This window comes from Mytilus galloprovincialis, chromosome 2 (genome assembly GCF_965363235.1).
Source record: "Mytilus galloprovincialis chromosome 2, xbMytGall1.hap1.1, whole genome shotgun sequence".
NCBI lineage: Eukaryota > Metazoa > Mollusca > Bivalvia > Mytilida > Mytilidae > Mytilus > Mytilus galloprovincialis.
Window position 1 is genome coordinate 87,222,709 of NC_134839.1, and position 27,449 is coordinate 87,250,157.

The 27,449-nt window shown below is 31.7% G+C and overlaps 1 protein-coding gene across 1 annotated transcript in view; it reads right to left on the reverse strand.

Annotated features, from left to right (window-relative positions):
* Positions 1-11,120: 11,120 nt before the first annotated feature.
* Positions 11,121-27,449, reverse strand: part of LOC143064723 (116 kDa U5 small nuclear ribonucleoprotein component-like) — a 33,852-nt gene continuing 17,523 nt past the window's right edge. Inside the window, exons 13-25 of the mRNA XM_076237774.1 lie at positions 25,446-25,536; positions 21,522-21,785; positions 20,400-20,593; positions 19,836-19,947; positions 17,768-17,908; positions 16,942-17,035; positions 16,338-16,428; positions 15,721-15,934; positions 15,038-15,125; positions 14,338-14,456; positions 13,891-13,985; positions 13,147-13,408; positions 11,121-12,391 (exon numbers count right to left, since the gene is read on the reverse strand). Of these exons, the coding sequence (XP_076093889.1) occupies positions 12,296-12,391; positions 13,147-13,408; positions 13,891-13,985; positions 14,338-14,456; positions 15,038-15,125; positions 15,721-15,934; positions 16,338-16,428; positions 16,942-17,035; positions 17,768-17,908; positions 19,836-19,947; positions 20,400-20,593; positions 21,522-21,785; positions 25,446-25,536 (1,861 nt within the window). The 3' untranslated portion in view covers positions 11,121-12,295. The remainder of the gene's footprint in view (positions 12,392-13,146; positions 13,409-13,890; positions 13,986-14,337; positions 14,457-15,037; positions 15,126-15,720; positions 15,935-16,337; positions 16,429-16,941; positions 17,036-17,767; positions 17,909-19,835; positions 19,948-20,399; positions 20,594-21,521; positions 21,786-25,445; positions 25,537-27,449) is intronic.

The window sequence follows — 27,449 nt, forward strand, 5'->3', positions numbered from 1 at the left end:
TCGCCACCTCTAGAATAGGCAGTTTCACAATAACTTTGTAGCCCGGCTTTGGTTGCTGATAAAATAGATGTTAATAATTTAAAAAGAGGTTTCGTTGAGCACGTAGAAGACCCAGCAATATACCCTTGTATGTAAGGACACTTATGTAGTTTAGGTATCAAATACAGGGATGGAAGATCCAGTTTTTCGTCTTTGGTTGAAATGACAAATGAACATAGATCAGACCTATGATTATCCAGGATTTCTTCTTTGGTGAGTGTCGTGAGGGTGTATGTTGAGTTTGCAAGTGAATTGTCAATACCTCATTCATTTATCAAGCAGTTTATGTAATGATATTTACACACACAAACGATGTTGTTTGAGGGCTTTCTCTGCGGGGACAACAACATATTGGTCATGCAGGTACGACAAGTATTTTGCCACATTTTGGTCTTTAAGCATTGACGTAGCGTGAGTATTGATACATCCATTTAGTTTCACAATACGGATTTATATCAACTACCTCACAGTCTTAATCAATTCGGAAAGAGTATCTACTTCTTCTTTCGCGCATTTAGCCCACAGCCTGACATAATCCTCGACTGAACCCATCAGTATTTTGAAGTTGTATTTCCAATTGATAATTTATAAACGTTTTTATCTCAAACATCCTTAGCTCTGATTCTTTTTCCGGCTTTTGCTATACTTGTGTTCTTTTCTGTTGTTTGCACTCTTCAAAACATGCAAGCAACATGGTTATTGATTTAATGCGTCCGAAGTGCTTTTCTAAATTTACCTTCTCCAAGAACGCCCAAAGCCGAATATTTGAAAGCCGAGGAAGTATAAAAACCGAAACAGGGCTATATATGACTAAAGAACTTTTTAAAATAGCTAAACCCAAATGAGTGAATATTAAGTTTTTGGAGATGTGTTATACATGTATTAATAAAATATTCATTTAGTTGAAACGAACCATATCACTTTAAATTACAAATAATTTGATTGGTCCAGCAGATTTTTGGGTTTAAGATGATGACAATGATATCATAACTATGCTTGAGTATCAAATAAACTCATGATAGATACCAGGAATAAAATTTTATATTAACGCCAGACGTGCGTTTCGCCTACAAAAGACTCATCAGTGACGCTCGAATCAAAAATTGTTAAAAAGACCAAATAAAGCAAAAATTGTTAAAAAGGCCAAAAAAAAGTACGAAGTTGAAGAGCATTGAGGACTGAAAATTCCTAAAAGTTTTGCCAAATACAGCTAAGGTAATCTATTCCTGAGGTAGAAAAGCCTTAGTATTTCCAAAATTCAAAGTTTTTTAAACAGTTAATTTATAATGTGCAGTAAACTGTTATCAATGGCATTCATTATAGTAAGTAGTATATACGAAACAAATTCTTGTCTTGAATTCATAAACATATTTAATCTTTAGTGATCTTTATTACTCTTCTGTCCGTTTCACCGAGTCAAAGTACAAAATGCATGTTTTGTATGATGTTATTTTCTCAGGTGTTTCATTTTGATATAAACACTTGTACATTGAACCCTACACATAGATCACTTATTGTTCTCACGTGTAATTTGAAAATAAGCACAGGAAAGATAGAATTGATGCAGAGGAAAGTCCTTTTGAAAAAAAGTATTGTTTAAACAAATTGTATTCTATTATTAACAACAAGTTTGCGCAAAAGAGAATTTTCATTTTCAGCTATTCTAACAATAATACCATAACTTGAAAAAGAAATCAACAGTTTTGGAACTTTTTTGGATACTTGTCATGAAATAAAACTCGTTTTGCAATGAAATTTTATTGTTACTATTATTATGATGACAATATAATTTCATGTCGTCTATATAATTATCACTGATTGATGTCTGCCATTCAAATGGTCTGAAACTAACGCTCCATATAGATAAAGGCAACAGTAGTATACCGCTGTTCAAAACTCATAAATCTATGGACAAAAAACAAAATCGGGGTAACAAACTAAAACTGAGGGAAACACATTAAATATTAGAGGAAAACAACGACACAACATTAAAATGTAGAAATAGGTTTAAACGACACAACATTAAAATGTAGAAACAGGTTTAATCCACAATTGTTAATCGGACAATGTCTCTACCAAGTCAGTGGGGAATATGAGTTGTTATCCATTCGTTCCGTTGGTTGATGTCTCTACCAAGTCAGTCGGGAATATGAGTTGTTATCCATTCGTTCCGTTCGTTGACAATGTCTCTACCAAGTCAGTCGGGAATATGAGTTGTTATCCATTCGTTCCGTAAGTCAGTGGGGAATATGAGTTGTTATCCATTCGTTCCGTTGGTTGATGTCGCTACCAAGTCAGTCGGGAATATGAGTTGTTATCCATTCGTTCCGTAAGTCAGTGGGGAATATGAGTTGTTATCCATTCGTTCCGTCGGTTGATGAGGTCTAACATTTGATTTTGTCCGTTTTGATTGACTTAATTCATTTTGAATTTACTTTGGAGTTCGTTTTTTTGGTTCTGCTTTTACATAAAAAACAATAACTACTTAACAGCTTATAGTTGTGATCTTCATTTTGTTCTTCTGTACCAATTTAAATTAAAAAAAAAATCTATATCAAGGAACAATATGATCAACCGAAATAAGAAAAGAATGAGATACATAAAATATAGCAAAAATCGCGGTTAAAGTCAAGTCCAGCAATGGGATCAACAGTTCCGGCGTCCCTAGTCGTGTTGTCTTTGATAGATTATTGCTGCTTATAATTTGTATTTAACCAAAGCTAGCAAATAATAATGTTAAAAGCTTTCACCAACGAAAGTAAAACGGAATCCTTTATTATTCAATTCATCGTTATATATGGAATATATTTATCACAAATAACAACACATATAGTCCACTAACTGTTAATGATTAAAAATCGTTCGGACTTGGCACAACCTTTTTTGAAATTTTGGTATCCAATATTTTCAACTTCGTTTTTGATTAATTCTTCTTATTGTGACCTTTCCTTTTTGAATTTCCTCGGAGACCAGTATTTTTTGAGATTTTACTTTTTACTGTTCTAAATAATATATATAGCCTGGTATCTTTTAAAAGTTTCCAGAACACTGGGTGTATGCCACTACTGGTGGACGTTTTGTCCTAGATAGTATCACTTGCCCAGTAATCAACACTTAAGTGTTGAATTAAAATATCATTACTGTGACTTTACTAGGTGTTTCCGTTTACCTTTACCTATTGTGCAACCAGATTGTAAAAATTACTATACACAGTTAAACCTGTTTTAAGAGACCACTTAAGGGAGAGCAAAAAAGGGGTTTCTTAGCACCGGTGGTCTTTAACTACAAATGTTATTGAATCAATGTGCACAAAATAATAGGATTTATTTTATTCTAATTCCTTCTTAGATGTCGTTTAATTTTGCTTCATTTAAAATTATTGTGACCAAGAATTGATTGTCTTGAATGTTTCAAGGAGGGAATAATACTGCATGGCTTTCAAATGATGATGTTGTTGTAAAAATAAATTTTGTAGAGTATCTTGTAGTGTTTTTCTTTGAAATCTGTAACTAATAGGATTTTTGTGCATAAAAATGCTTTATGAAAATAAGGAGATGAGATATAATTTCCAATCAGAATCAGACAATAATCCACAAAAGTTCAAATAAAGTTGATATAAGTAAACGTGTGGCCTTCACTTTATGCTCACTCAACGGAACTCACTTTTACAAAATGGGATTAAGTATATCTAAAAGATAAACAAAAATTAATCAGGAATTCAAGTAGGAAAAATAAGCTCGTACAACATGTTTCAGTGGCTTTAAATGTGATTTTGAACATATTCGTTTTTTTAATATGAAGATCATTCGCCCGTTTAAATGAATCATGAACATAAAATACAATGAATACAGTGGATAGATTCAAATCTACTGATAAATTGAAAATAATTGAATGATATATTGGAAATAGTGATTATAAAGTTCAGAAGCTAGTATTGTTGAACTCCGTTGAACCGTGGCATAGATCTTGGGGAAATGAAATAAAAACGGAATACTGTGAATAAAGTAAAATCAAGTAATATAGTGGAAAATATGAATAAAATTTATAAAGTGAGGATATTTATTTTGAATGTGATATTGGCAGCAAAAATAAAATTATAAAATTCTGGACTTAATAAAAGGTTTCTGCACCTGTTTAATTATATAAAATATATAATAATATATAATGTCTTGAAAAATTAAACCAAGGCTCATGTCAAAAAGTATTGAACATGTGAATAAATGAATGAGTGCACTCATTTGTTCTGGTGTTTTTAAAATCCTGGAAAATTATGGAAATTATGAAATAATTAAATTTCCACAAGAATAAAACAAAATTCATCTCCCATTAGAAAAATACAATGAAAAAAGAGGTATTTTTTAACAACATAAAGAATTCAATCTCATAGTAATTGGCTATAAATACTTAAAGAGGAAATTATTTGCATTGTACCGCATGCTATCAAATACCCGCCAATAACACCATATATTTTTCCTGTTAAATGTTTTGTTTTTCATTGGCAAATATTTGACCAATAACTTTAAGGGGTACATTCATTTCAAGAAAAAGACTTTAATTACAATGTCTTTTTGTTTGACTTGTATTAGGATTCTAAAATTAAAAACACAAATACATTATTTTTTTTAAATCAGCAGTTTTAGCAAATATAAGAAGGAGAAATAAGTTTGAAACTCTTGTGGTCATAATCTAGCTTAATTGATATCATATATATACTTATTTAAATTGTATCCACGATATGTTATTTAACAAAGATATAAATTGAGTCTTAATGACACATGAATAACCCAAATTTTATTTACACAGGAAAAGTTACAATTGCAGTGTACTGAGTGAACAACATCCAGGTAGAATATAAATGCATAGGAAATCATCTTTTCATTATCGCTAGCAATACCAACTGGTCAATTTTGAATGTCCCAATTGTAATGTCAATTTTACAATTAAAAGTGTCAAAATATTTTACAAAGTAAGATTTGTCTACTCCCGGCGTACATTGTCTAAGCCATATCAGCACAATTTTGGGGGAATGTTAATTCGGAATAATCTTTAAGCTTGGATTTGATTTGACTTTTCATGTATTTGATTTGTAACAGTTGTGTTCCTGCTAAGTTCAATGCGACTGTCACACACAAGTGAGAGGTCTATCTAGCTTTTAAGCCAGGTTTAATCCTTAATACAGCATTGCCTATACCAAGTCAGGAATATAACAGTTGTTTTTCCATTCGTTAGATGTGTTTATGCTTTCATTTTTGCCATTTTATACAGGTTTGAATTTCCCATGCAGTTCGGTATTTTAATTCTTCTTCTTTTTTTAAACAAAACGCGCGTCTAGTATACTAACTAATAAGTTATTACATGTATTATGTACGGATATCTTTATTAAAATCAGAACAGTATGTGATGCGTATATCGTATTGCTTCCATCTGGAATCCTTTTTCCCAATATGTATATTATGCCCTGTATCACTTTTAATATTCACTTAAAATGCAACATAACAACAAAGTCAAATTTTAAAAGTTGTACGTTTATTAATATCTTTATACATGTTATTTCATAGATTTTTTAGAAGAATAAATGTAATGATAAGACTGACATTCATTGGTCCTGTCTTAAGAATTGTTTTCATTTTTTAGTTAGTTCTGTGGCATTTCCAAAATTAGAGTTATAATTACGATTTTTAACTCTTTTTTTTAAACATGCTGGTAATTTTCTAAGAAACTATATTAATAGATTACATTTTTAAATGTTTGTGCTTGAATGACATGATTAGGATTCTTCACAAATATATAAAATAGTGTGTCTTTCTTTCATAATGGGTTGTTTTTAATTATTTCATTAATAGACGGGATGTGTATGCGCATATTGAATATTCATTTTTAATTAAGTTATCAATATATTCGACAATTGATTTCATTAAATACTACGATTGTTCTTTTAAAATTGATCAGTGATTTCAATGCATATTCATTTCAATCTATCAAAATTTGGAAAAAGGCCCGAATAGCATATAAAGGTTTTTGGTCAAATCGGTTGACACCACAAATAATCATATAATTACGAAATCCATTTTGTCCATCATGAATATTGAATATGCGGTTCCTTTACAATTATTGTAACTTACAACGACCCATTTTTTCTCATAATTTTTTGTATCTGTCGTTTGAAATTTGTTTAAGCTCGACTTGTGCACATATTCCGAAAAGTGCTTCTGAATTTTATATCAAAAGAAGCATAAATGAATGGGTTCAGAACGCTATTCAAAATATAACTATGATACAAAAAACGAAAAAGAGTCATATTATTCCCTAAGAAAGAAACAACATTCCTCAAATTTCCAGCACAAAATGATTTCATTAAACTGTTTGGTACAAATGATATTACATTAGTTGTGGTAATCGCAAAAAACATTATTGTGTAACAATAAGTGTTCTTAATAGATTGTTTATCGTTTCCTTGTCTGCAAAATATCATGGTTTTCAATTTATTGTCTACGTTATCAACAAATACAGCTTTCTTCTGCAATATCACATTAACATACGAGTGACGTCTGTCTTGAATCTTCTTTTGGTGATATAACTGTCTAAGGATTAACATATACAATGTATACATTGTAGTGATGACAATAATGCAGTACGCAAATCCGAATAGCTCATATACTATCACCGATTTTGATCCCAGATAGTGTGTTTGAATTCCACAAGAAAAAGTATTATTGGGCGAATTTGTCACGTGTATGGGTGTGGATTTTCCGTAGAATTTCAGAACAGGGCTACTACATAAAACAGCAAAAGTAATTGTGGAACATAACCCTACTCTTTTCCATCTCAAAGTCATTTGACCACCGTTTGGTCTACAAATTAATAAATACCGCTGTACTGCTATTACTAACAGCAAAGACCCAGAAGTAATTGGACAAACGTAAGTAATGAATATCATTATTTTGCAAATTTCTTCATGAACAAATATTAGCTGCATGCTGTCGGCGACAATATTGAATGTACAGTTAATGCAACAGGTAATAAAATCCACCATTGATACAACTGCAATGAAATACTTCTCACTGTATAAGCACTTCAGCTTGAAGACATAAATATAAATTACTAGTCCATTTCCTATAGTTCCAGATACCAGATAAATCAAGTTTGTTATGATGTCGGGAATAGCATCTACTGTGAGTAACTCATTTTCATATTCCAGATCTTCACCTTGAGTGACATTATGATCCATCTTTTATCTATTTTGGTGGAAATCAATTCCAAATGTATCGATTTATATACGTGATTATTGAATCCATCGAAAGCACATATATACGTATGAAATGAATAAAGGCGACAGACGTATACGCTGTTCAAAAGTCATAAATGAAACATTACCCTCTAAACCTTTCCTGTCACAATATAAGAGTCTGTCGTTTCCTGTGTGAACTGTATTTAAAACAGTATGTGGTTATGAAATATAAGGGTACAGAATATTTTTTATTCTGTGAAGTTTTGACAAAAACACCCAACAACTGCTTCATATTGTTACAATGAGATCTTTTTATCAGAAATACTAATCCAGCTCCGGTTTAGCAATTTCTGCAAGTAGCAATATTCATCTATAGAAGAGAGACATTATTAAGAGGACAACATATAAATTAATAGGTTTTGAATATAAAAATAAAATATCGACTTTCATATGACATAACTTCTAAAAGGACTCGCATTATGTGGTTATGAGATCTGTTAAAACGGTCTGCAGTCAGCAATATTGCCCTTAGTTGTATATTTTTTTAAAACCTTAATTGAAAGAATTACCAAATGTTGTATTTTATCGAGATCAATTCGTCTTTATAAGTGTTTTATTGTTATATTAAGTATAAAAATTACCACTACGATCATTGGTCACCTTGTCTCATCAATATGACCTCGAATAAAAGAACAAAATAACGTGTTTAGTATGATTCTAAATCGGATTGGAGAAAGATATGTGAAATTGTTTATTTAATATGTTTCCCTTCATGAATATTGGAATTGCCCCCTTCAATATACATGTATCTGGTAAGTCAACTAATTAATAGAACTGTCTGAATAGTTGAGATTAGCTGAATATATGTTAAAAACTCTTTTTAGCACCCTTAATGTAATCGTGTCTTGACCACAGCATTGGTTGGGTTCAGATTTGATTATAATTTTGCTATTACTTTTTTTTAGCAAAGTTTAGGTCCTGCAGTGAAGGGAAGAAATCGGTTATGTCTCAACGGTTTTCAAATGCAGTGTCTGTGAAATTTAACCGAAAAGGAGAAAGATACGTCAAATAGTTTATTTAGGCAGCAACCATTTGATTTTCTGGGGGGGGGGGGGGCTATGTTTTTTTTTTTTTTCTGGACAAGTCGAAAACAATTTTTTTCTTTCAATTTTAGCATTACATATAGTGGCAGCTGAGGGTGAAACAAACAATTTTTTTTTTCTCAGAATCAAAAACAAATTATTTTTTTCTCCAAAAACTGGAAACAAACTTTTTTTTCCAAAAAAAACCATAGCCCCCCCCCCCCCCCCCCCCCCCCAGAAAATCAAATGGTTGCTGCCTTAAGATAAACTTGAATGAATTTAGCGTCTTTGTTTTTATAGCATACCAAAATATTTTATAGATTCTTGTACAACACAGCTTGACCTCCAAAACTGTGTCTCAGATTTCTAAAAACCTCAATAGAACAAATTTTTTACCCAATTGAATTTAGTGGTCTCTTATAAATTGATGTTGCAAACTTCATTGAAGATTTATGAGAGAAGGAAATACAATAGGAAAAATCTGAGACACAGTTTTGAAGGTCAAACTGTGTTGTGCAAGAATCTATAAAATATTTTGGGATGCTATGAATAACAAAGAAGCTAAATTCATTCAAGTATGGACATCACAATATGGCAACTAATTACATAACAATTAATTATGTAATAATTATGTCATAATCTCCAATGAAATTATCACAATTTGAAAGATTAATCCTTCTTTCTTTCTTTTGGTACCTCTTTTATAAAATTTAAAGAAAGATGAGTGGAATTACATCAGTTTAAAGATGTCTGATTGGGGATGAAAAATCTTTGTATTGTGCTACCTTAATATGTTTGCTTTTTCATGAGTCTGCATGGGGTAGTCCATTACTCCATAAAGATGATATTTGATTTTCATCTGCTTTAAATAAATTCTATTGATAATAAAAAGTTTTTGTACTTCCTTGAGGGTATTCATGTTAATACATTTTTAAATAAAATTGAGAATGGAAATGGGGAATGTGTCAAAGAGACAACAACCCGACCATAGGACAGACAACAACAGAAGGTCGCCAATAGGTCTTCAATGCAGCGAGAAACTCCCGCATCCGGAGGCGTCCTTCAGCTGTTTTTTTTTTTGTATACCACAAACTAAGCCTGATTGTTGATCCTATCGACAATGGAAAGTAGGATCGATATGCCTTACTTCGGCTACTAAATGTCATAAGCCTGACAAAACAAGTCTTTTACACTACTTAGCCCTATTCACGAAAACATTTTGATCATATGAAAAATGTGACAATTTCAGTTTTCTCATTGTCAAATTTCTTTGCAGTAACATATCACCTGTTACAAAGTATAAGGTTTGCATATTCAATTAATTCATAAATCCAAACGATCTATGTATTTCTGGACTCACAATAGACAGGTATCCTGAGCAACCAATATTGTGTACTATTTCCTATTATGACATTGCAGGTCTGGGTTTGAATATCAGGGGATGCATGCATAGTAGGTGCAAACCTGTATTGCTGTAATCGGAATTCCTGTTATTACCTCGTTTTTTTCTATCTCCAAATGTTTTTTTTCTGAATGATTTGGATATCTGTAAACTGACAGATATATCATGTTAAAACTTACATTGTATATGGTTGAATAGGGAAGTTTTCAGAATATATTTGTTTGATTTGTACATGCATCTTCACCATTAGTGTGGACTACTAAAATACTTCTGTGCATTTAATATTATGTTTCTTTTTTTTTCCAGAAGTTATTTAATATTTTTTAGTTTTTGTAGAGACACATGTACTGTTTAAAGTGATCAGTATCACATAACAAAGGTAGTTGCAATATAAATAAACATATGTTGTGTTGTCTCCTAGGGTTTGTCCGATAGGTTAAATCTCCTTTACTATGGAATCCTCCAAAACAAGCATGAACTAAATGTTACAGTATCTATCACTTATCAGGAAACATTCCTGAAATCTTATAGTGTAAAACAGGGACGAAAGATACCAAAGGGACAGTCAATCTCATAAATCTAAAATAAACTGACAACGCCATGGCTAAAAATAAGAGACAAACAGACAAAGAATAGTACACATGACCCAATATAGAAAACTAAAGAATAAACAACACGAACCCCACCAAAAACTAGGGGTGATCTCAGGTGCTCCGGAACGGTAAGCAGATCCTGCTCGTGTTGCATATGTGATAACAAATTTGGTAAATAGTCTAATTCGGTAGGTCACATTCATGAAAGGGAAGTTATTCTGTTAGTCAATGTCAATTTGAAGATATGCAAACACTAACATGACATTTATCTCTCCAAAAGTTAAAAATAATAATCATCCAATGTGATGAAATCAATGTTGTTCAATATAAAAAATTAAATAAAAATTAAAACAAAAATGACATCAACTTATCAAATATATTGCCATATGACACAATGCCCTGTTCACACTATCTTGTTTCTATGTTCTGTGTATCTCACAATCTTGGTCAAGACCCTAATTTGGCAAATAATTATATAATGTTCCAAGCATGCTGAGCAACAGTTCTAAGTCTTAAGTTGATTTAAATATAATTACAGGTAAAGTACCTTAAACCAAACCTCTAACCTGATACAGAAGAAAATAAACAGAACAGAGGACAAAAACAAAAGACCAGGCACACAGGAGGATCCACAGACTAGAAAACGTAATGCCCCACTCCAATAATGTGGGTGGGTTATCAAACATTATCATGAATAGTTTGATTAGAAAAATATCTCACCATGCACACAAAAGTTCACAAATAGATCTGTTTACATCTATGGACAAAGATTTTTAAAAATCGCAAATGCAGTTTTATTTTATTTTATAGTTATAATGATTTATGATGAAAATATATTTCCTATGCAAATTGTCTGAAATTGAATGTGAAAAGGTACATATGATTGAGGACACAATGATTGGAAACAAAATTGATATCAGCATTTAATGTAGACTGATTATTAACTATAAACTGTGACTTCTCATATACAAAACCAATGACAGAATGGTTAGATTGCATCTGGTGGAATTATATTACAAAATAACCAGAAATATCTATTCCACCATTATGATTATTTACAAATAATACTTCTTCATTCTATTCTTGTTATCAATGTATAGTTTCTTTGAGGCTAATCTTCATGATTGAAGATTGTAACATTGAGGAAAAAATAAATCAGCCATTAACAGCAATGTAGATTATCTGTGGGCATACTTCTAAAAATGAGAAATTTCAGACAAATTGCTATTGTTACACAATGTTTGATGATAGTATTTCTTATTACTTTGTATCAAACCATGTTCACTGCTTTTCAGCAATAACAAAGCATTCTATTAAATTAAGCATTTCAGAGAAAGACAACATTTATTCAACATACAAATCAAAAGTAAATTATACATCCTCCTCTCAGTCACACACACACTTACACACAGACACAAACAATTGACAAAGTAATTAAAATATGAATCATGAGAGCAACAAAAAGATTACAATAGTGACATGACCTTAAGAATATTAGATAAATAGAAAGGTTTACATACACTCATCCAAATGCTGCTGAATTCAAATTACCCATAAATAATTTTCTGAACTGTTACTAATGTGTATTTGCCACTTTTAAGAGTCAAATCAGGGTTAAAAAAAAATGTGATATTCCATATTAATTCTTTGAAGTAATCATAACTACTATAACAAACATAACAACTTGAACAAAGACAAGTCTTCAATGTCATTCCTGAATTAGGCCATGATATTGTACATGATAGATAATGACAGTACACTGTGTTATAATTTTCACTTTTTCTTTGATTCTTGCTGATAAAATCCAATTTTACTATCCTGTAAACGGATGCCAATCAGAGATATGGAAACTTTCCTATTCTTCCTTGTAACATTGTTATACATGATTGTACTGTTCTACACAAAATAGTTTTTGCATGTTGTCTTGCTTAGAAAAGTCTATTGTAGTGATCTACATGGGATAATTTTGCATGACATCTTGTTTAGCCAACTCCAACAACATAGGATCGTCGAAAAACTTATTGATACTGACATCCTCACTTAGGCCCTACAATAATAAGATTTAAACATTACATATGATCTTCTTTCCACATTTAAGACTAAAATAAATTCTAGAAGAAATAAGCATGTAAGTGACTGCATTTTTACTTTACTCAATGTCGTTTGAAGAATTACTTAAATAACTCTTTTAACTCCACAGTACACAATACACATATCTATTGAGGATCTTTTCTAAAACCTCAAATTGAATCACAATAGTTACTGAGTGTGACATATATTCATTTAAATTTATATTACACTATAATAAATGTTGTAAATAATTAATAAAATAAAATTTAATTTAGATAATATTTGACATTTACTGTAGAAACACTAATTTTCGTGGGGTTAAATTTCGTGTATTTGTGTCTTAATAAGATTTCATGGGGATTTAATTTCGTGGATTCCAATAAATGGAAGTAATATTATAAAAATGTTAAATTTTCGTGGGGGTTTTAATTACGTGGATATATTCTTTCCACGAAACAAACGAAATTTAATCCTCCACGAAAATTTCTGCTTCTACAGTATCTTACTACGCACCATCATCAGGATAAAAATAATACAGAAAATTGTCATCTATATAATGGAACTAAAATATATAGTAAGTTATTGTCCAGCTTGTTGTTATAAGACTTTCTACATCTATTGTTACAAATGATAAGATAACGTTTAAACTGTTCAATAACAAAATATATTGACTTTATGATAATATGAAAACTTTCTGTTTACATTTGGGTAGGAAAAGTAACAATAACTAACCTTTCTTCGTCTTGATTTTATCATGAATTCTCTAGCTAAATGTGTGGCTGGCTGTGGTTCTAATGGTCTGATTATAATACTTTTGTCCAATGGATCTCCAGGTACTATCTGCCAATGATGAAATACTGACAGACAAAAGGCTTGTCCTAAAGTATGTGTTCTCAGATCTGTCTCAAAACCAAAGGAATCAATGGCAGGGATAAAAGCTTTAATTGTGTATAATGGTGATCCTGGTACAGGTGCATCCTGGGTAACATGGCCTCTGTAAAAAAAAACATATCAGTAATTCTAGAAGCTCAGAAAGTTTTATAAAATTATTCAGATGTGATATTTTAAATGTTTTTTTTTTTTTAACTCATACATCAGGTATAATGATAACATACTCCACTCTCAATTTTTGAATAGAGCAGAGTTGAATTTAATCAAGGCTTAAATAAGTAACATACCTACTTCTTTCAACATCACAGGAGGAAACACTTTATGCCACAAATAAAAAAAAAATGTTATTTGGTTTGAATAATTTGTATTCTGAATCCATGCAAAAGCTAAATGTTTTCTTTTGATCTGATTTATAGCATAAGAAAGAAAAATCTTTTGCAATTTGCATATGATGTTCAATAGGTTAACCGAGCAACTTCTCACAGTGTATAATAAATTACTGCTCTAATCAATTAAAAGGCAGTATTTTCCAACCAACTATGATGACTTCATTAAAAGCAAAATATTATAATTCTATGCATTTACCTTCTTCTTGCTAAAACTGTATATACTGCTGATACACAATCTGCTGGAGCCATTACTTCTACAAAGTAGTATGGTTCCATCATACGTGGGGTAGCCTAAAATATCAATATATGCAATAAATTTCTGTAGCAGTTTTCTATCTTTGCAAACACTGAAACATTTAAAGGGAATACAATTCTATGTATATAGTGGAATAAGACTGCTTTTAATTGTATTCTAAGTGTAAAATTAATATTTTTTCTCTTACTATTACTTTTTTATAAGAACAAACTTTCATTGATAAGTGAAATAGCAAAACAAGATAACTGCAAGTTTAAATAGTAAATGTCCAACACTGAATAAACAACAAAATACATGAAATGCAAACTTATCTAGGAACCTGTAGTTATGCCACAAGTTGTAAATGTTTTACAGTTCCTCAGTTGATATTTAATAAAAAAATCTTACCATAAGGAATGCAGAGTATGCCACTCTACGGGCTGTTGGTATAATCTGTCCACCTCCTCTGTGGATTGGTTCCTGTGCTATCACAGCATCTAATATCTTAAATTTGACATTTCTAATTGCTGAAAAACAAAATAACAAAACTTATAATTTAATTATAAATAACAGTGACTGGGTACTTATAAATAGGTACTTTTCGAGTAGAATAAATGATTCTTTTAATACCAGTGTCTGATTCAAATTTTAATTTCATGAGAAAATTCTGTAAATCTGTAATTTATAGCCTGCTGTTCGGTGTGTGCCAAGAGTCTGTGTTGAAGGCCGTACTTTGACCTATAATGGTTTACTTTTATAAATTGTTACTTAGATGGAGAGTTGTCTCATTGACATTCATACCACATCTTCCTATATTAAACTATTAAAATTACAAACAAAACAGCAAAAAATAAATAAAAATAAAGCCATTTTTTTTAACAATCAAAATTCTCAATTGTTAACAAGAGTTTTAATAAGTATATGAAAACCTGCAATTTCAATGTGTTAGCAAATACAAATTTTAAATTACAAGTAACTTAGCATGATCTAAAAATTAAACTAATGAATTACCAAATACAATGGAAGATTGTGATATAAATACAGCTGAATCTTCAATACCATGATTACAATACTCTCAATAAATTAATGACTTTTTTATCAAACTTACGTTCATCACATAAAGGTCCTTCTCTTGTGGCCCACTGAAATCCTTGTACTATACTATCCTTTACTGCTCCTAACAAACTTTTATCTACCTGTAAGTAATTTGTGTACAGTATTATTTCTGCAGCTTTGTTACAATATATCTGCACAGTTATCTACAACAGGTAATAAATACCTTTGATTTTGATACTCAATATCATATAATTGAGTGATGTATTTAAGGCCTTTCCATACTCCTTATTGATATATTTGTCCACCATTACTGGACATCACAAAGGGTTCTTATAAAATTTTGACGTTATAATAGTAAATATCTGACCCCACAATGAAAATGGGATTGTTGTATGACTTTGATAGTTCAAGACGCCCATATTCTCTGGGTCAAGGTCTATTGAAATGGAAGTCATGTTTATATTTATCTTCTGTTTATAGATATTTCCAAGTCATTCAATATAAAACTCATTAAAATTATTACAAGTTGTTAAAATTTCTTAACAAAGTTGCCTTTTTGGTCAGCATATTTTTAAACAATTTCAATGTATATCAATGTTATTCAAGAAACTGTATATATTGGGACAAAGTTTCTTTTGAGCAATACATCATCATTGGATCCTACACAAAAGATATCAAACATATACATGTAGATTATGAAGGGCTAAATTATTTTTTCAAACCAATAGTCCTTACCTCAGATGGTAGAGTATCATCTACAAGAATATTAGGTCCAGTGGCATCAGGACCAAAGGCCCAAATGGACCTAGCTGCCAACAAATCCCAATCATATTTTGTCTGGAAAAATTCTCCAAGCCTTTTCCTTGGCCATGTTATTTGTACAACTTCATTCTCAATATCTTCAGCTAATCCTTTTTCCAAAGGTTCAGCAATCATTGTCAACTTATTTCTGGAAGGCAATTAAACATTAGAAATAAGTCAGCTATTCCTGAGAAATTATCTGAATATAAACCATTAGAATTCCTAAATAGACAAACATTTCAAATCATAGCTAGAATTCATGTCTTGTTTGTTCTGCTTTTTTTCTAAGATTGAAATAATATTCAAATCTATTAGTTTTAACTGTATCTAAATTCTATATTTGATCTCTGCCTCCAAATCTTGGTGATCAAGGAGAAAGTTTTGACCCCTGAACCAAATCATTCCAGTCTTTTCCCTCCACCCTAGCATCCCATTCTGTCTTCTACCCATCCAAATATTCCACTGTATCTCAATCAACAAACACGTTGAGTCCTATATAATATATATAAACAAACTTTAGTATACATAATCAACATATGTAATATATTAACCTTTTGTTAGGTGTCTCAGCAAAACATTTTAGTGATGACGTCTCCACAACTGTCTCACAGAATGATACTACTGGATCTGCTACTTTTATATCTGTAATTATAAATGTACAAATCTTTCTGAATGTCTGACGCTCAATATAAATAATACCAACCAAATCTTTTAACTTGAACTTACCCCTACTAAATCTACATTATAACACATTACTATTCTTTTTAAAACATTGCTATTATAATGTCTCATTGTAATCTTCATATCAAAATCTATGAAAAACCAGGTGGCTTGTACTTCTCTGTTGCCATTTTTTTATTCTTGATTGTGATATTTTATTGATTCCTGCTTGTGCAGTCTACATTTTATATCGTATCATGTATATTTGCAGGTACATCTTAAATTCAATGAACATGATATATTTTTTATTTACAATTTAACCTTTTAAAATAATCAATACAATACGGATCCTTCACTTAATTTTATTAAAAATACAAGGCTTGTTTATAGAAAAAGATTTCAATTGTAGGAATTACGTAAAATACACAGATAAAATAACGCATAATTTAAGTACTGCATAATGAATATGTAATTCTTTTCTTTCTGAGTACATACCAATTTCTGAGTACATCTTCCTGAGATCATGCATGACACAATCCAGGTATAGTTCACCTGTACCTAAAATAATGTGTTCTCCTGATTCTTCTACCTGAAAACAATTGGAATAAGACGGAAAAAATTAAAATAAACATATTAAATATGTATTAAAGACTAAATTAAATTATTAAACATTCAATTAAAATTACTCTTCTCATTTTTTTTCCATCATTTCTCCCATATCCTATCAGGTTGGATATCAACAAAAAGATACTGGTAAGGTATATACCAACTAAACCACATATGTAAGAAAAATACCAATAGTTAAGACAGTTGTAATATAAATACCAACTAAAGGACATAGATAAGATAAATACCAACTAAATGACAGTTGTAATATAAATACCAACTAAATGACAGTTGTAATATAAATACCAACTAAAGGACAGTTGTAATATAAATACCAACTAAATGACAGTTGTAATATAAATACCAACTGAAGGACATAGATAAGATAAATACCAACTGAAAGACAATTGTAAGAAAATACCAATAAAAAGATAATTGTAAGAAAATACCAAAAGTTCATTTATATGTTTTTGAGTTTAGTATGACATCCATTTTCAATACAGGTACATATTTTTGTTAAGGGGCCAGATGAAGCTTGCCTCTGGGTGCAGGATTTTGTCGCTAAATATTGAAATACTCATTGGTGGCCTCCAGCTGTTATCTGCTCTTTGGTTGGGTTGTTGTCTCTTTGACACATTCCCCCTTTCCATTCTTAATGTCAAATGTAAGAAAATACCAAGAAAGAGACACTTGTAAGTAAAAAAAACCAACTTACCTTAGTATTTAGAAGTGGATAACTTTTGTTAACCTTACGTAAACCATCCAACATTTTAGGAAGTTCTGAGGGGTTGACTGGTTCAACTGCTATCTTAATCACAGAGTTTGTGTTAAATTTGAGTGGTCTAAATATATACACCTGTTAAAATTAAACATACATTTATATTATAAATTACTTTAGGCAGTTTTGTAGTCCAATATGGTTATTTCAAAGGTTGTTATATTGCTACTGACATCATATAATTGCATACATTACACCGTTGTAACATGTGTACATCTGAAATTAAGTACAAAAACTATATTTAACATGCTTTTCTTCATATGTTTCTAAATTGTATGCCTAATTGCTATGCTACAACTCAATATTTTCAAAACACAGACCCATCATTCCCTTGCAAAAAAGCTATAAAAGTTTAATGAAAATTTTCCCTGTACAATGCGAGGTAAACAGGAAGTGGCTGCACAGCAATTGCTCTGCAAACAAGAGTGCACACGCTGAAATGTCTCGCCTTCTTTACTAATCATTGATATTATGTTGATAGTCCTAAATATAAAGCTTTATTACACCTGTCACATAAACTTAACATTAACCAAGAAAACTAAACATTGACCAATGAACCATGAAAATGAAGTCAAGGTCAGATGAACCATGCTAGACAGACATGCTCGACTAACAATTCTTCCATACAACAAATATAGTTGACTTATTGCTTATAGTTTGAGAAAAACAGACCAAAACACAAAAACTCAACACTGAGCAATGAACGGTGAAAATGAGGTCAAGGTCAAACAAAATCAGCGCGACTGACACATAGATCATAAAATATTTAAATACACCAAATATAGTTGACCTATGGCATATAGTATTAGATAAAAAGACCAAAACTCAAAAACTTAACTTTGACCACTGAACCATGAAAACGAGGTCAAGGTCAGATGACATCTGCCCGCTAGACATGTACACCTTACAATCATTCCATACAACAAATATAGTAGACCGATTGCATAAAGTATGAGAAAAACAGACCAAAACACAAAAAACTTAACTATAACCACTGAACCATGAAAATGAGGTCAAGGTCAGATGACGCCTGCCAGTTAGACATGTACACATTACAGTCCTTCCATACACTGAATATACAAGACCTATTGCTTATAGTATCTGAAATATGAACTTGACCACCAAAACTTAACCTTATTCACTCCATGAAATGAGGTCGAGGTCAAGTGAAAACTGCCTGACGGGCATGAGGACATTGCAAGGTACGCACATACCAAATATAGTTATCCTATCACTCATTATAAGAGAGAAATTAACATTACAAAAAATTCTAACTTTTTTTTCAAGTGGTCACTGAACCATGAAAATGAAGTCAAGGACATTGGACATGTGACTGACTTCGTAACATGAGGCATCTATATATAAAGTATGAAGCATCCAGGTCTTCCACCTTCTTAAATATAAAGCTTTTAAGAAGTGAGCTAATGCCGCGACCCGCCGCCTCCAGATCACTATACCTATGTCGAGCTTTCTGCAACAAAAGTTGCAGGCTCGACCAAAAACAACCGTATCTAGACATTGACCAATTATAAAATCATTTCCTTTAAAAAAAGGCCAAGAAAACATTGAAGAAAGTTTTTTCTACCCAAGGTCTTCCATACAAACAGAATAAAGGAATGACAGAGTGGAGCAGTTACTAGACAGGAAAAAATAATAAGGTACATGTATAGCCAATGAGGGATTAAAGTTGAAATTAACTGTGTGTAATGACCATAACAGAGAGAACCATGAAAAAACTACCATATTTTGCTGATTTTGTAACTTTTTTGTTGACCTGCAGGATAATTTCATCATATGAGGGAATTTTCTGAAGAAAAAACAAATCACAGAAAAGAAATAAGGTTCTCTAAATAGCGGTCTGTTCTAGCTATGATGCATTTATTGACCAATTATACATTTTTCAGATGTTGGGAGGAGACATTTTCATAAGCCTACTTAAGAGATTCTAAAGGAGTCAAACAAACCCTTTTTCACAGAAAGAATACAAGTTTATGTCTGTACCTACCTCTTCATTACTTGAGACATCTGTAATTGTTGATGTTTTGACTATAGGCTGGTCAATGCCTTCTATGAGGATCCAATTACCTGCTGGTACTCTATTCACTTCTACTTTGTACCTGAAAATATATGATAATACTAATTCTGTAGGGAGTTGAAATCTAAGTTCATAGGCAGTGTTATTGTTGCAAATTACATAAAACATCCATGTGAACAGGGATTATTTAAAATATTATCTTATTTCTAGAAATTTCAACCTTTTAAATATAGTTAATGACTTAATACAATTAAATATTATTCAATGTTCAACCAAATGGTTATACATCATAAACATACTGAAACTCTGCCTATTCATTGTCTTCAGATGTCAATCTATCACATGGCTTTAGCAATTATCCAAACAAAGTTTACAAGAAAGTCAACCAAAGTTTTGGTCATCAAGGATTTTTCAAAATAAGTTCAATTATCTAGCAAACTTAATTATTCATTTATATGCAAGTGACAATGTTACTGAAAGGCAGTATAACTATTGGAACATAAATTTATGTAAGCTGGTGTTTTTAATCAATACCTTGCCTCGGACACCCAAAGTCGACCAACTTGACCAAATCTTGAATCTTCCTCATCTTGAAGAGAATAGTTTTCTCCTAGTATTCTTACTTCCTGGTTAGAATGTAATGTACCACTGATGACTCTTCCAAACACATGGAAACTTGTAGCATCTTGTGTTGGGTACAATTTTGTAGTGTGGATCATTAATGGGCCCTGAAATTTAAATAATTTTCAGATGATAATAATCGAAACTATCCATTCATTTATCTACTTTAACTTTTAAAGAAATAAAAGTTTACTTGAACAAGAATGTGTCCACAGTACATGGATGCCCCACTCACACTATCATTTTCTATGTTCAGTGGACTGTGAAAGTGGGATAGAAATCTAATTTGGCATTTAAATTAGAAAGATCATATCTTGAGGAACATGCGTAATAAGTTTCAAGTTGATTGGACTTCAACTTCCTCAAAAACTACCTTGACCAAAAAGTTTAACCTGAAACTTGCACTTCCATTTTCTATGTTCAGTGGACCGTGAAATTCAGGTAAAAAATCTTATTTGGCTTTAAAATTAGAAAAATCATATCATACGGAACATGTGTACTAAGTTTGAAGTTGATTGGACTTAAAATTCATCAAAAACTACCTTGACCAAAAACTTTAACCTGAAACGGGACAGATGGACGGACAGACAGACGGACGAACGAACAGACCAGAAAATATAATGCTCCTCTACTATAGTAGGTGGGGCATAAAAAGAAGGTTAGGTTATTAACTTATACAAAATTCACAAAAAGGTGTTCATACGTATACACCATTGTTTTGTTTTATAAAAGTATTATATTCTATTCTGTGCCATTCATAACTATAAAATTTTTAATAGAAAAGAAAGGATATGCTGTTTCCATTTGTGACACAAAATCAGGACATAAAAAAATAAAAACACAAAAAGCAAAAGGAACACACTTTTATTGCTGTTCTCCATCTCAAAGTCACAGAGAGGCCTTCAACAGGTGGCAAAAAAAAATCTTAACTCAAATGTAAGTTTGAGATGGCCCCTAGCACTGGTATCAGCATTATTCTAGTTTATAGTAACTGATCATTGAAAATGTCTTACAAAAACATGTTTGTTTTCTTACCTCTGGATCACATTGTGCCATGAGCTCAGCTAGATCAGAATCACTTGGTCCAGTATACATATGTTCTATTTTAGTCTGTGCATTGGTCATTGGAGATTTTATATGTTCTACAATCATGTCAACAAAGCCAGTGAAATCTCCAAAGAATCTTTGCCATACTAATCTCATTAATGGGCGAATGTTCAGTTTTCTTTCCTCCTTTGTTAATGTAATACCAAGTTCATCACACACTCTGGGCAAACATTCATCAACATCACCCACAACCTGTAAGAAAATCATAATTCACATCTATTTTATCAGTTTAACGAGTAGGGATTTATCATTTCCAAACCTATACATGATCACAGATAAGAACAACTTATAACTCAGTGCCTTTGAATCTATGAAAATGTACACAAATGGTAAGGCGACATCAGAACTGTATCGTTATGTTTTTCTTTTTGCCATCTAAATTTTGTTTTAGCTTTAACATTAATTTAAAACCTGTTGCAAAAATGTATATCTTTTATGGATTTGAGCTACAAATGATTGTAACTGGTCATTGGGTCCATAGCATATCACATATAATGACCCTCTTTTCATCAGTTTGAGATAATAATTACATTACATGTATTTTTCATAAGATCTTTTGATTGGCTGACAACAGGCATGAGGAATTCCAAATTACATTTATTTATTTCTCAATAGAATGTGAAACAAATGAAAAGCTTGATATAACTCACAATTTCATTGTTGTAGCTTATAAATGTAATTATAAGAATTGAATGCATATTTAAACAAGAGGCTCTCAAGAGCCTGAATCGCTCACCTGGTAAACAATGCCTTCGGCTATGTTTTTTGACGAAATAGAAAATAAAACACAAACTTTATTTTATACACCCTACTGATCATTCAAATGAAGTTTGGTTGAATTTGGTTGAGTAGTTTTAGAGGAGAAGATTTTTTAAAGTTAGCAAATATGATGAACAAATTGTGAAAAATTGTCATTAAAGGACAATAACCCCGTAAGGGGTCAATTGACAATTTTGGTCATATTAACTTATTTGTAGATCTTACTTTGATGATCATTTTTGCTGTTTACAGTTTATCTTTATCTATAATGATATTCAAGATAATGACCAAAAACTGCAAAATTTCCTTAAAATTACCAATTAAGTGGCAGCAACCCAACAATGATTTGTTTGATTCGTCTGAAAATTTCAGGGCTGATAGATCTTGACCTAAGGAACATTTTTACCCATGTCAGATTTGCTCTAAATGCTTTCGTTTTTGAGATATAAGCCAAAAACTGCATTTGACCCCTATGTTCTATTTAAAGTAAGGGCGGCCATGTTTTTTGACGGATCAAAAATCGAAGCATAAACTTTGTGCAGGATAATCTAAGGAACTATCATGCTAAGTTTCATCCAAATCCATTCAGTAGTTTCAGAGGAGAAGATTTTTTAAAGTTAGCAAATATGATGAACAAATTGTGAAAAATTGTCATTAAAGGACATTTACCCCTTAAGGGGTCAATTGACAATTTTGGTCATATTAACCTATTTGTAGATCTTACTTTGCTGATCATTTTTGCTGTTTACAGTTTATCTTTATCTATAATGATATTCAAGATAATGACCAAAAACTGCAAAATTTCCTTAAAATTACCAATTAAGTGGCAGCAACCCAACAATGGTTTGTTTGATTCGTCTGAAAATTTCAGGGCTGATAGATCTTGACCTAATGAACATTTTTACCCCATGTCAGATTTGCTCTAAATGCTTTCGTTTTTGAGATATAAGCCAAAAACTGCATTTGACCCCTATGTTCTATTTTAAGTAACGGCGGCCATGTTTTTTCACGGATCAAAAATCGAAGCACACACTTTGTGCAGGATAATCTAAGGAACTATCATGCTAAGTTTCATCCAAATCCATTCAGTAGTTTCAGAGGAGAAGATTTTTTAAAGTTAGCAAATATGATGAACAAATTGTGAAAAATTGTCATTAAAGGACATTTACCCCTTAAGGGGTCAATTGACAATTTTGGTCATATTAACCTATTTGTAGATCTTACTTTGCTGATCATTTTTGCTGTTTACAGTTTATCTTTATCTATAATGATATTCAAGATAATGACCAAAAACTGCAAAATTTCCTTAAAATTACCAATTAAGTGGCAGCAACCCAACAATGGTTTGTTTGATTCGTCTGAAAATTTCAGGGCTGATAGATCTTGACCTAATGAACATTTTTACCCCTGTCAGATTTGCTCTAAATGCTTTCGTTTTTGAGATATAAGCCAAAAACTGCATTTGACCCCTATGTTCTATTTTAAGTAACGGCGGCCATGTTTTTTCACGGATCAAAAATCGAAGCACACACTTTGTGCAGGATAATCTAAGGAACTATCATGCTAAGTTTCATCCAAATCCATTCAGTAGTTTCAGAGGAGAAGATTTTTTAAAGTTAGCAAATATGATGAACAAATTGTGAAAAATTGTCATTAAAGGACATTTACCCCTTAAGGGGTCAATTGACAATTTTGGTCATATTAACCTATTTGTAGATCTTACTTTGCTGATCATTTTTGCTGTTTACAGTTGATCTTCATCTATAATAATATTCAAGATAATGACCAAAAACTGCAAAATTTCCTTAAAATTACCAATTAAGTGGCAGCAACCCAACAATGGTTTGTTTGATTCATCTGAAAATTTCTGGGCTGATAGATCTTGACCTAATGAACATTTTTACCCCATGTCAGATTTGCTCTAAATGCTTCCGTTTTTGAGATATAAGCCAAAAACAGCATTTGACCCCTATGTTCTATTTTAAGTAACGGTGGCCATGTTTTTTGACGGATCAAAAATCGAAGCACACACTTTGTGCAGGATAATCTAAGGAACAATCATTTTAAGTTTCATTCAAATCTATTCAGTAGTTTCAGAGGAGAAGATGTTTGAAAAATTGTTAACGACGACAGACGACGACGACGGACGCCAAGTGATGAGAAAAGCTCACATGGCCTTTTAGGCCAGGTGAGCTAAAAAAAATTAAAGGGTGTTAAAAAGTTGATCATGTACATATTTCTAGTATGAAGTGCTTTAAACAAAATGTGTTTCAGACAAAGCTTTCACGCATCAAAAAAATTACAACAAGAATGTGTCCAAAGTACACGGATGCCCCACTCGCACTATCCTTTTCCATGTTCCATGGACCGTGAAATTGGGTAATTATCTAATTTGGCATTAAAATTAGAAAGATCATATCATAAGCAACAAGTGTACTAAGTTTCAAGTTGATTGGACTTCAGCTTCATCAAAAACTACCTTGACCAAAAACTTTAACCTGAAACTCCCACTTTCATTTTCTATGTTCAGTGGACCGTGAAATTGGGGTCACAAGTCTAATTTGGCTTAAAAATTAGAAAGATCATCTCATAAGCAACAAGTGTACTAAGTTTCAAGTTGATTGGACTTCAGCTTCATCAAAAACTACCTTGACCAAAAACTTTAACCTGGACGGACAAACGGAACCACAGACGGACGGACGGACAGACGAACGGAGCCACAGACCAGAAAACATAATGCCCCTCTACTATCGTAGGTGGGGCATAAAAAGAAACATTCAATTTTTGATTCAAAATCTTGATATTAGCTACAAACCCAGAAAACTACCTACTAACAGGAAGAAGTCTAGAGATTCGACATTTATCATAGGCTAGTTTTGTGCAACTTTCAGTAATGGTTAACCAGTACCTTTGCATTCTTAAGTTTTCATTCTTTAAATTTTGAATTCTATAATTTTGGTATTTGTAATGATCAAAAAGATAACTAACCGACAATTTATTGCACACAGAAGCTTGTACTATAAGATTGATAGATACTGTTAGAAATTTGTCAACGTTAGGTTTTATAATATTTCTTAATAATTCTTAACATACCTGTGCAAAAATTTTGTATAATGGTTCCAGAATAAATTCAACAAAACTTCTTTGAGCAGATCCAGTTTGAGGTTTCTTTGAGAACTTTCTCCTATAATAACAATAATATCATAGAAACAGTATCAATATCATAAAATAAAGTCAAACTTAAACTGTAGCAGCCATTGATTTGAAGGAGGGATGAAGTTTTACAAATATGCCCAACCCCACCACATTCTCAATGTTCCTGTTCCAAGGCAGGACTAGATAATTAAATGGAGGTCATCAGAGGTTGCTGTCTGTCTTCTATTGATTTTCTTTTGTCATGTTTAGCACAAATCAGACTGTTAGTTTTCTCTTTTAAATTGTTACACATTATGTCCTGCCCAGTCCTTGTATACTTATAATTACTATTCAGTTTGGGTTTTGCTCATTGTTGAAATTGAACATTGCCCTTATATTTTTCATTCTCTCCTTGGTAATGGTCTACTTGGCTATCAATCATGCCACATATCCTTTTTTATTTTTAATTAAATCGTAAAATTCTAGGGTCACTTTGAATTTCGATCTTTAAATTCAAAGCTGCATCTTTAAAATTTAGCTCATTATTTCCTGCATTTATATGAAATTTGTCTGTCAATTTCTCTTCTTTTCTCTTTATATCATAGTCAATGAATTGATTTCATTACAACCCATCACTATTGGGCTGCTGACCAATTATGAAGTCATTTTTTTAGTAGTTATGTAGTTACTGAGAAAATATGAAAGAAAATATTCATTGGGTGAAAAAGAAGACTGTGTCCACAGTACATGGATGCCCCACTCGCACTATCATTTTTTTATGTTCAGTGGACCATGAAATTGGGGTTAAAATCTAATTTGGCACTTAAATTTAGAAAGATCATATCATAGGGAACATGTGTAATAAGTTTCAAGTTGATTAGACTTCAACTTCATCAAAAAATACCTTGACCAAAAACTTTAACCTGAAACTTGCACTATAATTTTCTATGTTCAGTAGACCGTAAAATTGGTGTAAACAAGAATGTGTCCATAGTATACGAATGCCCCACTCGCACTATCATTTTCTATGTTCAGTGGACCGTGAAATTGGGGTCAAAACTTTAATTTGGCATTAAAATTAGAAAGATCATATCATAGGGAACATGTGTACTAAGTTTCAAGTTGATGTAACTTTAACTTCATCAAAAACTACCTTGACCAAAAACTTTAACCTGAACTTCGCACTATCATTTTCTATGTTAAGTGGACCATGAAATTGGGGTCAAAACTATAATTTGGCATTAAAATTAGAAAGATCATATCATGGGGAACAAGTGTAATAAGTTTCAAGTTGATTGGACTTCAATTTCTTCAAAAACTACCTTGACCAAAAACTTTAACCTGAAGCGGACGGACGAACGGAGGCACAGACGGACGGACGGACGGACAGACGAACGGACGCACAGACCAGAAAACATAATGCCCCTCTACTATCGTAGATGGGGCATAAAAATGTTGCCAATGAGACAAATATCCACAAAAGTTCAAATAAAGTGAATGAAAGCAATTATAAGCAACTGTACATTGATACATTTATATTTATCTCTAAGGTGATAAAAATATAGCCCCCTCCCCCCACTAAACCCTTATACTATCCACATCATCCATTTCAACTATGAAATAATTGGTAATAATCCAGTCTCATGTTTCAATTGTGCTCTTTGTCAAGTTATTACAGCAGTTAAGGTGGTACCTAACACCACAGGGAGATAACTCTGTAAAATTAGCTAAAAGTTTTAATTACGTTGCGTTGTTAAAGGAATATTAAGCTTTTCAATGTTCAAAATAAGTGTTTGTCAAAGTGCTATATAACCAGTGTTATGTTTCTGATCAAACGGTTGGTTCAAATTTTTTGAAATTTTTATATTTTTGTCAAAAGGTCAAAGTAAATAATTTGTCAAAATTTTATGAAAATTAAACGAGCCAAATTAATTTTAGTGAAGGTGTTGGGTACCTCCTTAA